The 19,039-nt window shown below is 33.9% G+C and overlaps 2 protein-coding genes across 4 annotated transcripts; one reads left to right on the top strand and one right to left on the bottom strand.

Annotated features, from left to right (window-relative positions):
- Positions 1-1,088: 1,088 nt before the first annotated feature.
- LOC138308482 (ER membrane protein complex subunit 2-like) lies at positions 1,089-12,811 on the bottom strand. 3 transcript variants are annotated; one of them, XM_069249476.1, is made up of 10 exons: positions 12,628-12,811; positions 9,527-9,640; positions 9,074-9,138; positions 8,597-8,682; positions 7,632-7,689; positions 7,031-7,116; positions 6,175-6,316; positions 5,416-5,517; positions 5,028-5,126; positions 1,089-3,990 (listed from the first exon to the last, which is right to left on the bottom strand). In XM_069249476.1, exons 1-10 carry the CDS (start codon positions 12,809-12,811, stop codon positions 3,898-3,900), a joined length of 1,029 nt encoding a protein of 342 aa, XP_069105577.1. In that variant the 3' UTR covers positions 1,089-3,897. The 3 variants fall into 3 exon arrangements, with proteins under 3 accessions (XP_069105577.1, XP_069105579.1, XP_069105578.1); XM_069249478.1 differs by lacking the exon at positions 12,628-12,811 and adding an exon at positions 11,385-11,406; XM_069249477.1 differs by lacking the exons at positions 7,632-7,689; positions 8,597-8,682.
- Positions 12,737-18,051, top strand: LOC138308483 (33 kDa inner dynein arm light chain, axonemal-like). Its single transcript, XM_069249480.1, has 6 exons — positions 12,737-12,873; positions 14,257-14,399; positions 14,738-14,907; positions 15,259-15,437; positions 16,461-16,625; positions 17,400-18,051. The coding sequence occupies exons 1-6, from the start codon at positions 12,793-12,795 to the stop codon at positions 17,433-17,435; spliced, it is 774 nt and encodes a 257-aa protein (XP_069105581.1). The 5' UTR covers positions 12,737-12,792; the 3' UTR covers positions 17,436-18,051.
- The last annotated feature ends 988 nt before the right edge of the window (positions 18,052-19,039 follow it).

The following is a 19,039-nucleotide window of genomic DNA, read 5'->3' as shown; positions in this document are numbered from 1 at the left end:
ATAAATTACTTTTTCTCTGAACCTATGTATTGGATAGCATATTTATATGGTATCAATAGCATCATTGTATGGTTGTGATTCAAAATTAAACTTTGGAAGTCAATTTTGCTTATTATTCTAATTGTCAGAGTCTTGTGATAATTACTAACAAAAAACCAGGTGAGCGATACAGGCCCTCTGGGCCTCTTGTATTTATCTATACAGATGTATTAAGGCTAGTACGGTACATGTATTTTAATTCAATCTCAAAACCCTATACGCATGATTATGGACAACAGTGAAATTATGTAGAAAAGCTTATTTGTGTTTTCAAGATGTTGGCTGTTGAATTTGAGAATATGTATTGGAATTTGGGCCGTGGTAACCGAGCGGTTAAGCCCTGAACCTCTTGGTCGCGAATTTGAATCCCATGTGGAGCTGTTGCCAGGTACTGGTTGGTGGTTTTTCTCTGGGTACCCAGGCATCCTCCACCATCTGAACAGGCACATCCTTTAATGACCCTGTTCAACTGGTGGGTTTTATTCTCCGGGTACTCTGCCTTTCCTCCATCCTCTAAACCTGCATCTATAAATGACCCTGGCTGTTAATAGAATGTTAAACTATTCACACCAGGCATTAGATTTGTTTACGATTCACACTATAACTGACCAATTAATTTACAAAATGACCATTATAGCTGTTGGGGCAGTAGTTTCCAAAAAGTATCAACCCTTGCCCTGACCAATTTTCATCTCGAACATCGAACTGAAGAAGTTTAAAATACATGTATGTTTATCAATATGATGGCTGTGGCAGTTACCTTGGATACTGGACCAAAAAATGACATAACATGATCATAACCCTATTTTATTCCACCAACTTTCAGCTCAAATCACGCCTTGGGAGCTAGAAAAGAAGTTTGAAATGGGATAAAGTGATAACACTCAATCAAGGCAATTATGGGCCCAGTTGGAAAATCTGTCAATTGTCTCAACCAGGAATTAAAGGGTGTCTAGCTTGATAATCAACAGATTTTGAACTGGTGCAAAGAAGCAACTCTATCACCTTAGTGACAGTGTCGATTAATTTTAAAGACAACACCAAGACAGTTTTACTTTCTTTTTTGATTATTGCATCTTCTCACAAGGTATATCAATCACAATATTCATTCACAATATTTCATACAGATAACCCAATCACAATCTCTGTAACAACTCGCAAAGATAAACCAATCACAATCTCTGTTACATACATCTCACTAGAATACACCCATTATAGTATCTGTTACATTAGGATATATAAATAGACACAAAAACAACATTCTTACCCCCCTCCAGCACAGGAATAAATATAGAAACATAAAATAAGGTTGGGTAAAAATGGGCATTAATCTGATGCAAATTAATTCCATCAGGAAGTCTTCAGAGATCACCTTCAACCAATCAAATTGTCTGTTACTTATATTTCACAAAAATCAACCAATCACATTCATGGTTATATATAAATCTTATAAGAATCAACCAATCACAATCTTGATTATACTTTCAAAAGAGTCAATCAAAATCATTTAAAGAAAACAATTCATTGGACCCGGCCAATCACATAATTAGATTTCATCAAGCATCTCTGTTTTAGAATTTTCACAAAATCTGGACTTAAATTTGACAGAATAATACACATATTTTACAAGTATTTTCCTATACATACATTATAGGTGTTCTGCAGAATAAAATCTTGCGCCGAATGATTGAGTAAGCTAACAAAGTTTGTCTGTAACTTGTAAGTCAATTAAAAATGGTTCGAGTGTCATGCATCATGAGTATGGCAGTATAACAAATCCCTTCACCATTATAGGTAAAAACTATATACTGGGGAAAATACAAACGAAACTTAAGCAAGAAACAAAGCATTTCAGTAGATGGAATGGAGTACCATGTATTTACTTCTGAGGAAGAACAGAATAGACTATCAAGGCTTTTTAAGCAGTGATTTTTTCAGAAAAGCGTGGTAAATATTGGAATTAATGTTTCTTACATACACACGTAGATTTTCACCCTATAATCTTCTGAAATTCATTTTCAATCATTTTGTTATTTTCACTCCGCTACATACAGGATTTACCCCCATTGTGATAGGACTTGTTATCTTCGTTCCACTTTAATACATCTGAGCCTCAGTGGGTGCTTCAAAGGATGACTGCAATCAAACCTGTCTATAAAGACCACTCAACAGACAAGAAGCAAAGGTCTTTATAACTAATTGGTCTTTGTACACAGGTCAAATAATGTTACAATTGTGTACTTGAGACTCCAAATAGTCTTATTGAGCAGATGATCATTATACAGAGGTGGTCGCTATTGCAGGTTTTATTGCAAGTAATCCAAATATAGATAGGATTACACAAGCTAAGATGCACACCTAAACAACAGCATTAAAGGTAAAGCCAAACTTATCTATAAAGGACACCACTAAATTGTCCTTTATACACAAGTGTCCTTTATACACAGGGGTCCTTTATAGAGGGGTCAAATGAAAGTGTGATCTACAATATCCCCAGAATATGGCCCTGTATGGGAAGTTGTTAAATCCTGTATGTGATGAAGTGAGAATAAAAATCAGAAAGACTCTCATCACTCACTCTCTGGTTTTGTACACACTGTCAACAAAGGTTACACAACAAAACAACACAAACAAAGTCAAGAAGGAGAAAAAGTAAACAATAATGTATCTTATAAAAAGAAATCTTTTACGTAGTGTACAAAGTTGATTTGGCCAGAGGCCTGTATGATCTGTATCCCTGTTTTTCTTTATTTGAATCTGTAAATGTTACAAAGCTTGGTACATTGAAAAAATTCTGCACCAAGTTTTTGAATGTCACCTCCACTCAGGAGAATAACAACACACAGAAACCCTGTTACAACATCGACATTTCTTGACACAACTACATAATATTATTCTGGCCTCAATTTCTCAAAACAATCTTAAAGAATAATGGAAATAATTTTGGCTTTAACTTAAGTTGCTGCTCTTTTTTGCTTTTTGTTTGTTTTGAGAAATTGTGGCCAGATACGTATCTCAACAAGAATTCCTCTAAAATTTTGTAACCATGACGATATGTATTTTAAATATCGCCTTGTGCTATAGTTGTTCATGGCAATATTATGGAGCACGTGATTTTAAGTAATACTGCTTCAACTTGGGATAAAAGTCCAGACCTCTGACTACTAGTCTTATGCTCAATCTTCAAGCTAAAGAAAAGATATCTCTGCCAGCGTATATTATGGCTAGCAATCACTAGAGTACAGCAATATAACCCAAGTTTTCAGATCATGAAAGATACAATGCTGAGAATTCACAAAATATTCTAAAGCAATGCTTAGTGTGAAACAAGGTGTTTCATAAACAGAGGTAGTAAAACTTTAAACTAATGGAGAATAAAGTCTTCTCTGAGTCAGTTCTTTTTACCAGGTTCATCAGGAAGAACCAGAAACTTGTTTTCATTTCTCATTTATAAATTTTCATAGAATACAAAATGTTCATAGACTTTTCTGGTAATAGATCTGTACAAAATCTGTATTTAAAAATTTAACATGACATACATAAATTCAAAAAAAAGTATCTAAATATTCAACATATAAAATGATCCTGAAGCACATAGGTGAATAAATTAAAATCTACTTTGTGTACCAAATGAGCAAGCTACTACATTTCTGTGCATTTGAAAATAAAACATGTTGATAAATAAAGATCTAATCAATCAATGTCTAGTACTGTAATGTCCTCCATTAGATGTTTCATCTCAGTATTATAGTAGTCTCTCGTACTCCACTACTTTCTATTTCGTCAAATGTGATCTACTTGAGATTTTCTGGAATAAAGTATTTTGAATATATTTGTTCTAAAAGTCTGAGATCTGTTTCAATTTGAAGCTTTTTCTGTTATAGATTCCAGAAGTTTATCAATTGTTTCCAAGATCTTGGTTTGTTTTGTGGCTTCTTCGGACTGCACCGTCTGAAACAACAACAAAATAAAACTTTTATAAAGATGTTACTGTATTCAGACTGACTTTATGCAATAATTTTATGAAAGGCTAATCAAAACTGGGTTCTATTTAGCGACCCCTTCTTTTTTTAATTTTTTTTAAGTGCCCTGAGCCCTTATTGGGTTGATTAAGGTAATACTTAACTGGACATTGTAGCCGAAGAGAAAAAAGTATTTCTAACCAACAGTATCTATAGAATAAGTATTAAACTACACACAATCAATAGACATGATGAGACAAGACTGACGCAAGTAACACTATATGCAAAACACTGTAAACATTTTAAAGCTACATGTGCTGTAAGCTTCATTCATAAAAACCAGAAAAACTTTTAAAGATTTCCAAAGACCAAAAAAATAATATGTCGAAAATTCAACCAATTAAGACATAAGAGCATATACCTATAACTTTAAAGTACCATATTTTCAGGACTAATATAATCTTACATGGGTCTGTGAAGTGGACAGGGATATCTCAACCTGAGTGAAAAATTTTGGCAGGTCAACCCGAGGCTTGACGGCCAAAATCTTTCACAAGGGTTGAGATATCCCTGTCCACTTCACAGACCCATGTTTGATTCTTTTCTCCCATACTTAGTAGAATTTCCACTTGGTTTCCAGCTTTTTCATCGCGCCATTATCGCAGGAAAGTCGTTATGCGTCAAAATTGATGACGTCATCTACAATGCGCGCCACAGTTACGCCGCATGTATTGATGACGTCATGTTATTGTCTAGCTCATGTGAGCTGTCTTACACCCCCCTGTGTAAGATAGAGATATCTTTTCCCTAGCAACCACGGGATATCCCTGTGAAGTATGGGAGGAAATAAGCTTCATATGGAAATAAGACCTTTCATCTTTTAAGAAGTCTTTCTTTTTACCTTAGGTTCAAATCTGGCAATGAGACGATTTGCTTTTATTGGTACTGCTATGCGATATATTTTCAAAGTTACAAATTCTGAAAATTTACCTTACCAAATTTAGAATACCAGTACTGACAACTTACCACATATTTCTCCTTGAGCTGTTGTGCTGCCCAGGCAGCGTACTTGACATTGGCCTGTTTCTCCTTACTCTTACTCGTAGAGGCGAGACTACACGAGGACTGGAGAAACAAATCATTACAAATGGACATCAAATTAAGATTCCTACATCAAATTTTATAAATCTGTTTATATATACATAACATTGTTAAAGGAAAACAGAGAAAACACTTTGTGAACTGGTTATTGCAAATATAAAAGAATATTGTGCATACATATTTCCTTACTATAACATTTTTATTTAATCATCATTCCAAAAGACGGAGGATATTTCTATCTATACAGCAACAATGAGGAACATAACAATTTTTTTACGTTTTCAATTTTTAAGACAAAAACAACAATCCTTACCAGGAAGCAGCCATACAGTGCTCGAATGTTGTTAGGGTTGAGTTTCAGTGCCTGGGCAAAGTACGACCGTGCAAGTTCAAAGTTACCCTGTGTGTAACTGATCTGAAAGAACAATGCAAGTCATTGTATTACGTAATCGACATGTATATCATTAAGGTCCTGTTTGAAGGTTTTATGATATGAATTAAAAGGTGGCACTTTCAGATCCATTAAAACACCAACATGCCATTCAGACAGATGAAAGAAATATCATTCGTTTTAAAAAGTGGCCACAGATCACCGCAATGTTAAACCCTTCGGGTAATTCTCAGAAACTTGAGTTGCATCACATAATCCACATCGCCGATATCTGTACAGATCGGAACCTTCCAAGTGATATCATGTGACCAACATCTGCATCACTCGTACAGATAAGAATAGCTCGGAATCTTACAAGTTTTTTCAAATGTGTACACGACAAAAATCAATATTTAAATTTAGTCATTTAATGACTTTGCGAATACAAACTTTACCAAAGTCAGGAAATATGGAAAATTTAAAACTTAAGAGAAGCAGAGAAAAATGTGTAGAACACTTTAAACACTTTTTCTATTTCATAGACTATACAACTTTAAGGATTTTGTGGGTTTTTTTCAAATCTTGATTTCACGGCTTTATGTTTGACATTAATTTTCAATTGAATTTGATATTTTTTTTCCAACATTACATAGTTTGTTTCAGGGGTTTAGTTTGAAATAAAAATTCCATATTGAATTTTACCTCCGCGTATTTCTGGTGGTAGAGATGATTGTGTGGGTTGGACATGATCAGTTCCTCTATACAGAACGCAGCCTTCTGGTAATCCTGCTGGGAAAGGTAAAGGTCACACAGCTCTGTCCACGCCTCAAAATCTGTCATAAATCTGTGGAAATACATCAAAATCTGTCATCAATCTGTCAAAATACATCAAAATCTGTGGAAATACATCAAAATCTGTCATAAATCTGTGGAAATATATCAAAATCTGTCATAAATCTGTGGAAATATATCAAAATCTGTCATCAATCTGTGGAAATACATGTACATCAAAATCTGTCTTAAATTTGTGGAAATACATCAAAACTTGTTATAAATCTGTCAAAATACATCAAAATCTGTCATAAATCTTTGGAAATATACCAGGTATCTGATTGTTGAGATAGGACAATGACGACACCTTCTTATACCCAAGATATCTTTATTTGAACTGTCTTTGACGAGATGTGTCACCTCAGACAATTGACTATAATGTCACAATCACAATGAGAATTTACTCAACTATTCACGACACTCTCGGCCATGGAAAGTTATTAGATATAAAAACACATATAAAGAATAATTATTCTCTAAATTTACATAAAGTTATTGATAAAGCAATGTCCAATAAATGTAAGATCCAATAACTAAGATTACAAATGTGAGAAACAAATTTCAATTTTGTTGCAATGTTAGATGTAGAAAAGACACTTGACAAAGTTCATTCTTACTAAGTAATCTAAGTCTCTGAGTAATGGAAAATTTGTAATTTGATACACCGACGCCACGGTATCTTTGGGATCAGGTGTAGAACTAATAAATTAATCTATAGTCTACTTACTCCCGAAGATAAGAGTTGAGCTTATCGATGGCTTCAGGAATTTTATTCTGAGCTTTCAGAACAGACACTTGTCTCTTTTTGGCAAACTGGAAGAGCAAACAAACTAATTGATGACATTTTTTCACAATTATGAATGTGTAAACACATGATAACAATCGCTATATAAACAATACAAATATTGCTTTTTTATCAACAGATTGAAGTACAGCTGGTTATTTTTGTGGGAGTTAATTAAGCATTGAACGTCTTTCAGTTGGCTTTCATATAGTTATGAATGCCAATTGAAAGTCATTCAATGCTTATACATGTATATATATTTGATAACAAATGAAATTCCAAGATATTTTGCATCTATTATGAATAAAGAATTCATTTTCGTCAAAGACGCAACAGCCATTTTAACAGCCATCTTCTATGATCGCTGGCGTGACAATTGTGATAAATAATATAATGACATCATAATAAGCAGATGGCAGTGCATAGGCTGATGAATGCCAACTGTGCAAGGCAAGGTTACGCAGAAGGTTTGCAGTGAAAATGTAAATATATGCTCATGATTGATTTTGTGAATCTGACAAATACCGGCATTACTTTAACTTACCATATTTGTCTCATCCCTGTCAACTATACTCTTATACACTTCTTCTGCTTTGTTGTACCTATAAAAAGAAAATAATGTAAAACCAAAACTTAACATTCTTATAATTGTTTTGGAGACATTGAAATTAAGAATCAAACAACATTAAGTTATGTGTGTTTGGTATAACATCCTACTAACAGTCAGGGCCATTACCAACATGTCTGGTTTAGGAGATGATGGAAATCACTCGTCCAATAAATAGTTTTCGTAATCACCGAGAGACAAATTGTCAGCAAAAAGGGAAATACACTGTATCGTAAATGAACGTAATAATATGAAATTGCAGGTTCAACAATAATCGTTATCAAAATCTGGATTGTCATGTAATTATTTACTGTAGCGTAATTAATTATTATCACTAGCTGCAATATTGTAGCTCAAAAGACTTTTAGACAAATATTGGTGTCATCTGTGGAGCTACAATTGGTGCCTATTACTGCTAGAGGAGCAAAGAAATGATCATGCAAACTATTATTAAAAGGTCTGTATAAATTTTATCCTACTTGTTTTATATCACTTATATACTAGACAATAAATTATCAGCGAGCCATTATTTTTTTTCACATATAAATATGATGGTCTTTTCGAAGGCAAATTAAATGGCAGGTCTAAAAGTAATGAATTTGAAGTCTTATGAGTGGTGAAGTAGATATTAAGAATGGTCAATATGTTTCTTCTGGACAAAAATAATATATAAATGCATGTATACGCTAACAATAATTAGAAACCTACAACAAAGTTAAGAAAATTAGAGTAATTTTGGGAGGCAGTGCTCTACTAGGACACATAGGGACCATTTCGTACCCAACCGAAAGGTATGGTAGGCCAGGTACGTATACTAAAGGTATAGTAGGCTGGGTACGTATATTCGTTTTTCTAAGTTATCACCATCAATATTTGGTATATCTGGTGGGGAACTTATTTACCTTTCCTGAGCTTCAAAAAACATTCCTCGTAGTCTGTCGACTCGTATACTTTTAGGAAAGTTGTCCTTCAGTACCTCTATACAGGCCTAAAAAAGGAAAATAATCACATAGTAGACGTGTTTGGAAATGTTGATATTTCATAAACTTACAAATCAGCAAAGATCAGCTTCTGTTGAACACTGAATTTAAACTTTTCTTAAACCCATTCACCCCTGAAGACGCCTTTAGATTCTTCTAATACTAAGGCGGAATGGTCCACTTTAGAATCTCAAGGGTGAATCAATTAATCTAAGCCTTCACATTCATTTGAAAAATTCAAATTAATTAAAATTGATTGAATATTATTAAAACTTATCCAGAGAAAATGATATTAATTTTGCTACAACACAAAACTTTTTTCAGAGAAACATAAGCCACCTACGATATTTTGATTATTCTGCTGGTTAATTGTTTGATTAAATCAACATTACTACTTACTTCTACTAAATCAAAGCGTTGGCAATCCAGAGCAGCTATACAGACTTGTTCATATACGACCCATACTGCAAGACAAAATCACTTTTATACATAAATTTTGACAAAAAATATTTGTAATTGAAAGAAATGAATCAATCCTACTTCTATAAACTCATTTTTTTGCTTGATAATGTTGATATTGCACATTCATTTCAGGTGATGATCATTTTATTCCTTCACTAATGTTTTTTTTTTTTTTTTTGGTCCATCAGGCATCAGGATCAATTATCAGAAAACTTTGTATTTAGCTCAATATCAGATTAAGGATATGATTATTTGGTCGGGTAACCCTAAACAGACATATTTTTTTTTGGGCCTTATCATAGCAGCCCACAAAGTTCCAAATATACCACAAAGTTCCAAATATACAATTAGATGAGTTAAAATCTGTGAATTTCTCACAATCAAACTCACATTCGTCTCCGAGTTTGTTTCTGTTCTTCATGAGTACCTCCTCCCAAACACGCACCACTGTCTGTCCATCGCGCCCTTGTTCCTCGCGGATCCTCCTCAGGATATTTCTGGCTTCTGTAACATAAATACTTAGGGTAAATATACAACTGAAAAAACACTATTGCCACAGCTTATGCAGACTAAAACATATATACAACTGAAATAATATTGTGAAAGTACATCATCGAAGACTCACAGTTGATTTTACTACATATATATATGCTAATACACTTATCATGCATATGTACAGGAATGAATTGTTTTTTTCTTGTCTGATTCAATTTCCTTAGTAACAGATGTCCATAAGTTGATGTGTGTGTCCAATTATAAAAAAAGGGGAAAATAGACAATCAAACAAAAGTTTTAATTCCAGACCTGACACTGATGATGTTCTGCCAGTGCTTAAAATCATCTGTTTCGTCACTTTTTATTGACTATATAAACCTTATTTGTATTGTATTGTTCTGGAAGTTTCCAAAGTCGATCAGATGCTTAGAATATCGTGGCCGATGCAAGAGTTTGCAATTGTATGATGTGCCGCTTGAAGTTTACACAAAACAAATGTTGTTAATTTAAAGAACATTGCTGACAGGTAACTCTTAGTATATGTTTTTAAAGGTAGGTTTCACCAAACCAAATAAATATTTTTTTGCAAAATCCGATAAACGGAAGAAAATATGAAAAAAACTTTAAAAATACCTCTATTTAATTTCTTAGTGCGTAGGAGATGGAACAAATGTGTTTTGAATACAAAATTGAAGGAAATCCTTGATTTATTACAATCGTCAGTCTAACATGTACAGGATTGTATGCAAATGAAGCTGCGATGGATTGCGTTGTTGAAGTTTCGAGCATGCGCATTGTTACTCACTAAAAGTAAACAAAATGGCTGAACAAAAGCGTGTGAGAAAACAAAATGTATCAGAATCGACATCAAAGAGTAGGAAATTAGAATGGAATCGGTAGCACCCTAGGATATATATCTAGGGAATGAAACTCAGAGATGGCATGTAGCAGTAGAAGAAACAGAAGCCACATCTCAAGTGGAACTCGCCCGGATTCTGTTTTGACTGTGTTACACCTGGTGAGTAAAATTTCAACACATATATGCCAGCGCACATACAGCAGCAGACTAACTACATATATGTTTAATGTACTAAGCTAGCGAACGTATGTAAGTAACTTGAAGTGTTATAGATTATATGACATGTATAAACAATCCATCGTACTTCGATTTGTCGTTGTTGTTTTTACTAAACATGCTGTGGCAAGACTGTCACTTCTATCTGACATTTTGTTGCACGCTCCCGTCTCGTTTTGGAAGAAAATATGTCATGTTCTCTGTAAAGCTCGACTTCGCTCTATTTTTAGAGTAGTATTTTCCTGGTCAAGCTAGGCAACTGACCACCCATATTGTTCGCTGTATGCATCGAAAATGATCTGAAGATTATATCTATGAACAGGATAAATTTCAATTTCGTAAACTGAATATTTCATTAGGCGAGACCTACCTTTAAAGGATTGGTGTCACTAAATCTATTAAACCAGAAACACATATGAGACGGTATAAGACAGTTATTTACGGTATCACATGAGCAGTTGGAATCTGAGCATAGCGGTCCGTCGGATGTACAAAGACTCTACACCCGACAAGAAAAACAATAGTGCGAGAGTTACTCCAACAATATTAGAGGTATAGCACGACGAGACACATTTGATCATAACGTCCTGTCTAACCTCTAACAATCGAGGCAGGATTCACATGGCGCAGAAATGGGCTCGATATAAATTCAAAATTTCAAGTTGTGTTTACACTAACCTTTCATATCCTGAAAGAATTATCCCAAATCATGTTAAATCCAAAATTCAAAACGTCACTATTGCACTTTTATACCGAATTTAGACATTTCTTTACCCCCACCACTTTTTGTAAGTCTACCCGGTCGCCATTTTTTCTCAGTTGTTACAAATTACGGAATGGTGAAGGAAAGTAAATGTATCATTATCTATAAAATATCTTGCAGTATTTCGACTAAAATGCATTAATTTATTTAAATATTTCCAGAATCAACCAGAACTGATAAAAAATACTTGTTTCTGTGCATATAAACAACCTTGGTTACCACTATTAATATTATCTTTCCACTTGATACACCGTACTGGCGTACTATAATTTGATAAACCGGAAGTGACGAAAATTTGAATAGGAATTAACCTAGATTATACAGCGATGCTATGGGTCATCTCTTAAATATGTGATTATTCCGTGGATTTATGTTATGTCATACCTATTCTTATAACAGGACGTGTTCATGAATAAATACTGATTCACGCTATACATGTTTTTTGACATTCTGGTAAGTTTTTCACTTCGTAATTAAGCGTCAAAGTTCCGCTCTAATTCGAGGGCATAACTTGTGAAGACTCATATAGGGGTCGGGCATTAGATCTTGGTATTGCACATCAGAAGTTTCTCAATATCGAGATCTAATATTATTGGATTAGTGTGAGAGTATGCTCACACTGAAAATATGTTACCGAAGAAATTGTATTCCAAAAGCAGTCATTTTTAGCTTCAAAGAGGAGAATTTTAGGTCAGAGGGGAATCCATTCCATGAGGGAAACTACCCATAAACGGTAGAAAATCAGAGCTAGATTGATCCCTGCCTATTTATTTTTTTTAACAGGTAGGCTACATGTAGCTGAACTCTTAGAGGCTTTATGTTAAATTCATATTATTACTTTACCTTATATTGTAGTCGTTTACGTTGTATTTCGTCAAATTCAATAAACTGTACGAACAAAATACATTGCAATAATGTGATATAGCCGTATAATGCACGGTTTTGTCAATGTTGGGGACGAAGAGCTTTTTCGGCTTAAATGTCAGTGACCATGGGTCGGTATGACGTGCATATTGCCACCTGGTACTTAACGAATACACGTTACTCCTAAATAATCACTTGTTAAAGTTGAGCTAGTTTGAAATGATGTTGTCCTAAACCGTTCTGGAGTAACATTTGTTCGTAAAGTAACACAATAACATTGATTTTAAGTCTTACCCTCCCATCCAATGCGTCGCGCCATCTTGTCTGGTGAAATCTCGCCGGAAATAAAGCGAACGAGAGTTATTAGAGCATGCGCAGCATAGGTGTTGCTATAGCAGCAGATCAAGCAAAGAAGGAGGACCGGGAACAGGAAAAATTTGCGACGAACTTGTGGCCAAAATGATTCCACCAAACGCATCTTTAGTCAAATATGACAACCCAGTTCTTGTCAGTAGGAACACAGACAAGAAAACACCAAGAGTAAGATTTGAAAGAAGATATTGCAAAATCATTTTTCAGCTATATTTCTTTGTAACTTTTGTAAACACGTTTCTCTTGTTTACACATGCAAACTGTTTTTGGATTGAAATGAGATGGTGTTTATCAAGTATACTTCAAGTTCTTTTGTTAAAATTGCAGTGTTATCGATTTTGATAAATAGTTAAATCATTCAAATTGCAGAGAATTCTTTACAGTGCCCTTATCTGCACTTCAATGTGTTCAGTAAGTTGAAGTAAGCATTGACCGACAGGTGAATGTTGCTATGCTACAACAAAGGGGAATTCCAGGTTTTGCTGTGATAATGTCTAATCAAACGAAACAATAAACGATTCAGTATAATTTGAACATTCGTTAAATCTAGATATACCAGTACTTAATGTCATTTTGAGGTTTTGATACAAACCATATTAAGGTAACTAAATATTGGAATGGTTTTATGAAATTTTGAACTTAAAATTGAAGCCCATTTTACTAAATCTGTGCCAACATTTGAATTAGTCCGAAAGGGTTAAGTGACTTATAGCTAAATATTGACATTGTTTTGATACCAATCCACCACCAATGAACACAACAATGGTTAATAGCAGATTAAATAATCACAACATTTTGGTATATACATGTGATTACAATACATCACTCCAGTAATTGACCATTGAATAATATTGCAATACTGTACCACTAAACTAAATATATAATATATCTCTGGGGATGGTCCGCAAATGAGCATCCTTAATATTCTAGGGATTACTATCTCTGTTAATATAATGAATATATCCATCTTTGGATTATGTCATAGCAAAACTGAATGCTCTGTGTAAGACAACAGATCAGGCATGTAGTTAAGTTCTTTAATGTACTGTTTATTCACTCTCTGTAATCTTCAAATGAATTCTCTGCAGGTTTGTGATTGCATATTTGGTTTTTTCTTCAGTTTTAATATATATGACATAGTTCAAGAGTGGATATAACATCAACTGCGACAGTAACCCCTTGAATATTAAGAATGTCAATTGCATTGCATAGGAACAATATGAACATGGTAGCTCAATGACTTGGATCATCTGTCTATTACATGGAGCGTTCAACTTCAAGATTCAAATATCTGTCTTGCTACTACACTTTCCCTTCTCCTGTTACAATATCATTAGTCAGGATGTCAGAAGTTTCAGGATGTTATTTAACGGTACATCTCCTATAAGAAGTTTCACTTTGTGTTAAATTTCTAATGTCAGACTGTAGAACAAACTATATGCTTAAGCTGCTTTTTGTCAGACAACTGTTGTTCTTTATTATCAAATACAAATCCATGGACCTTATATATGAATGATTCAACTAATCTATATTTTATTTACTAATTTACAGGCTAGAGCCTTGAAGGTGAGTCCTGGTCCATCTCAAGCAACAGGTCCGGTCCCAAACCCACCAGGCAAACAGAAGCCAACATCAGTAGATGCTAAAGCAGCTCAGCAGACAGATGAAATCCTTAACTCCATCCTACCACCAAGGTAAAAGTCCTATTGGAATTAGAAAAAAGAATAACAAGATGACAGCCATTCTTATAGGATAAAATTATCTCACTGGTTTACTATCTTAATCATAGTTGAAATAGTCTCATGTCTTAGATGTATAATTACTCAGACCAATGCACTAGACTTGACACCACGCAGACATAGATCTGACAAAATATCTGTCTAAAACGTCAGGTGTCAGCTAGACTCAATCAGCCTAACACATTGAAGTGAAAAACATGCTAAACAAGCTATATTTATATGTCAAATTACTACATGATACTCTTAACAATGACAATATTTATAAAGCTAAATTTATATAACTTATTGAACAGAGAGTGGACAGAGGGTGGTCAACTGTGGGTCCAGCAAGTGTCCAGTACTCCAGCCACACGTCTAGATGTTGTTAATCTACAGGAAGAACTTGACCGGCGGTTACAGCAGAGACAAGCCAGAGAGACTGGTATTTGTCCTGTAAGGAGAGAGCTGTATTCACAATGTTTTGGTAAGTTATACCTCCTTTACAAATGACAAATCTCCCAAGTTCAAGTGAAAGTTTTCTAGATCTCAAGGTTTACACTTTCGTATTGCATGCTTGGAAAATACTTTGAATATGGGTTTAGTGCTGAATTTTTTACCTTTGAAATTTTTCTTTTACAAGCATGCATATATACAAATGTCTTATTGAATAAGGAGATAATGGTACCACATATATTATAGTCTTACTAGCCTTTAAAGATTCATTCTTGTGGAACAATATTTTCAACAATAAACGTGGAAGTCGTATTTTCCATCATTAAGATTGATAATAATTCTTAAGTACATATGTATGTACCAATCAAATTTTACTATACAGATGAGCTGATCAGACAAGTAACCATCAACTGTGCAGAGCGAGGCCTTCTTCTCCTACGTGTACGAGACGAAATCAGAATGACGATAGCTGCCTACCAAACACTGTACGAAAGTAGTGTGGCCTTCGGAATGAGGAAAGCTCTCCAGGCAGAACAAGGAAAGGCCGATATGGAAAAGAGGGTGGGTATTGTATAGTTATATCTTATCTTTTCCAAATACCGTATTCGACCCAATAAGCGCCCAGGGTGTATACTAATTGAAAAGAATGAAAAGGTGCTAATAGGACGAAATTGTATTGGAAATCTACATTTTTGTGTAGTTTTGGTCTTTATTTTTGCCTGGGCAATTGAAATCGGGGCCTCAAAAAGGGGGAGGGGCGCTTAAAGGGACATGGGCACTTATTAGGTCGAATAGAGTATCTTTATTTGTGATCCAAATTAAACTTTCTATACAGTACAAAAAATAGTGATTTTAAAAAAGAAGGAAACTGTGGAAATTGTATCACCAACTTTCAGAAAATACTGTTAGTAAAAATAGAGGTTAATTTGATTAATTGGGATTTGCATGATAACAGAAAACTTTGTTTTTGTTAAAGATGCTCCACCGCCGACAGAGCATAAATGATATTCATTATTTGAACAATAATCAGTGTTTAATTGTGTATATATATGTCTAGTTAACACAAAAATTAATATAAAATCATTCGTTTTGCCTTTGGTGCATGTGCAATCAGTGTTTCATTCCATATATGATATATAGTGCCATGGAATTTTTTCGGGATGCAATTAATTATTTTTCATATTTTTAACTTGAAGTAAAATTGGAAGCTCAAACTTTCCAATGTTGGTAATAGTGTAAAATAAGTAACTTTTGTGACTGAAGAAAAATACTAAATCGTCTTCTGTTTTTGATAGTGAAAAAATACCATTTGTCGGCGGTGGAGCATCTTTAATTAAGGGGCCATTACTCCAATTATAATGTTTACATGTGATAATAGAACCAGGTCTGGCCCTTATTTATACTAAATTTGATGAAACTTGGTTGATATTGAGTAGCAATTGCACAGAAACAGCAGAAAATGACTTTTCAATTATCAAAGGGCCATAACTTCACAAAATATTGTCTGAAAAGTGGTGATAAAATTTAACCTTTAACTGAAATGTTGACATTTCAATGTTTTGAATATCATGATTTCTTCCCCAGATCACAGAATTAGAAAATGAGAAACGTGATTTGGAACGTAATGTAAATGAGTTGAAGGGAAAATGTGAACAGATTGAAAAGCGTGCCCAGGAACAGAGGCAAGTGGAGGAGAAGAAACATACAGAGGAAATGCAGTTCCTCAAACGAACCAATCAGCAACTCAAGGTAAGTCACATGATGATAGTATCAACCTATCAGAAACTGATATTTCATAACCACTTTCCAAAAAATATAAATTACGAATATCATGTTCCTATAAGATACACATTGATAAACTAGTCTTAAAGTTTTTTTAAACTGAGTGATATCATCTTTAATTGGACAGACTAGCTCACATGTGATTATGGTAAATACTTCAATATTATCACAAAACTCATTTTTATTTACACATTATATTACATTTTAGACTAGTTTATCTCACATTCACAAAGAATGAATATGAAAAGAAATTTGTATAATCACAACATTGTAGCACAATCATATTGATTTGTTTTTGGTAAAATCACAGCTACATGACACTAGGTGAATATTGTTAATTGTCATGAAGTTCTGTTAATTTTTTTGTTCAAAATTATTGGCATGCTATTTTTCAGAATATTTGTATGGATGGTAGTGAATGGCAAAGGTTTTTGAGCATTCACAATTTTCAATTTCTTTCAATTGCTACATTTAAAAAAAATCTTACAAATTTCTTGTATGCTATACATTTAATTTCCAAAATATTAATGTGTCAACACAATTTTATATAAAACTTCTGTTATCTTCTTAAACATTTGTTTATCATCAATATTTGTTTTATAATGTATGATACTGTGTTTTTATCCAAGATGAAGTCCACCAATTACTGTATTCCGTCTTCTTGTTTTAGAAAAGGAATTTACTGCTTCAGGAAATAGTTGTAATCTATTGAAAATCTAATTATTCTATTTTTGATTTCAGACTCAACTGGAAGGAATCATCGCTCCAAAGAAGTAAAAGGGATGTACTGAAAAACGTTTAACATAATTTTATAAACTTTGCCAAGGGACATAACTACAGGAAATGTTCACTATTTCCATATATAACAAAGGACTATTTATGTCCATTTGTCCATCCAAACAATTCCTTAGGAAAACCGTCGAGGAAATTTTCAAGGAACAATCTCCATTCCGTCCAACTTCATCATTCATGAGCGATGGAAAACAACACGTTTCTATGGCTGGCATATACTGCTGAACACAAACGGTTTATAATATGATAAGAGCAATGTTTGTATTTATATTGATTCATCTTCTGTCAACATGTGTCGGGGACCAACTGTTAGCTGGATTTCTTATAGGATCTAGTTTTCTAATTTTGATAATTGGGGCAATACTTCAGGGAAAAAAATTACCATGATATAATATGAACTACAAAATATTATCTATTATTAAGAAATATTAAGAATACTGTTTCATCAAGTCTTGTAAGACATAAACAGTGCTTTGTAACAAAATATTTAATATGGATTAAATTCATGGATACAAATACTATTTTTCAATATACTGTATGTAAATATGAATTGTAGAAAATATTTATGTTTCAGAAAATTAAATGTAAATATCTGATAAAACTTGTGTTTGTGAGTTATAATTTATTCAGTACAAGGAAAAATAACACGAGGCCCTGCAATAGTTAATAAGTGACCTTGTACATCAAGGTCAAATGTTTCACCAGCTTTTATAACCACAAAATAAATCTGGCTTTTTTAAGTAGGTCGAAAGGTCAAAAGTCAAGGTCAACAAAATTGTAGCATCAATGGTCATGGGACCTCTTGTCAGAAGGAACACAATTTGAGGAATCAGCTAGTCTGTGATCTGTCTACCAATCTAATTGAAGTTAGACTTGTTAAATCCGCTCCACTATGATATTCTTCATTACGCTCCAATACAAGATCTAACAACTTCCAGTTCAGGGTCACCTCAGCATGACCCCTGACACCTCAGCATGACCCCTGGCATAGCTAGACGCAGTTAAAGAGAAAAATCTGACCAATCACATGCCTGTGAAGACTACAGAGAAAGTGATGCACAGCTTCAAAGCCAAACAGTCAACCAATGTGTACTGTTATACATTTTTTTTATGTACATAAAAAGAATTAAATTACCTGTTCTGTTGCCTCCAGTTTTACTACGAGATAGTCCAGGGGTGGATATAACGTCGGTCATAGTAACCCCTGGAGTATCGAGGATAGTAAAATTGAGACAGCATTTATGATCAACTGATATCGGCATGTACTGTAAACTGATCAATCGGTACAGCAAACATACGTTAGCTAATATGTCTATAACACCAGGTAATCACTTCTTATAAGTAAGTCTTACTGTTTCAACATCATGGTTTTGAGATACGGCACTTACAGGATGCGAGAGGTAAAAAAAATCACAGCAAAATATTACTTTTAGCTTACAACCACCAGAAGTGCAACTATTCCACAGTAAACACATTATTTAATTGGTGTCTCTAAATATACATTTTTATAGTTTTATTCAATCTCACATGGAATTAACACAAATTTAAGATAAGTTTTATCAGATTACCATAACAACCTACATCTGGAA

Source organism: Argopecten irradians, chromosome 15 (genome assembly GCF_041381155.1).
Source record: "Argopecten irradians isolate NY chromosome 15, Ai_NY, whole genome shotgun sequence".
NCBI lineage: Eukaryota > Metazoa > Mollusca > Bivalvia > Pectinida > Pectinidae > Argopecten > Argopecten irradians.
The sequence above is the reverse complement of the archived record's forward strand: the minus strand, read 5'-3'. Positions and strand labels throughout refer to the sequence as shown.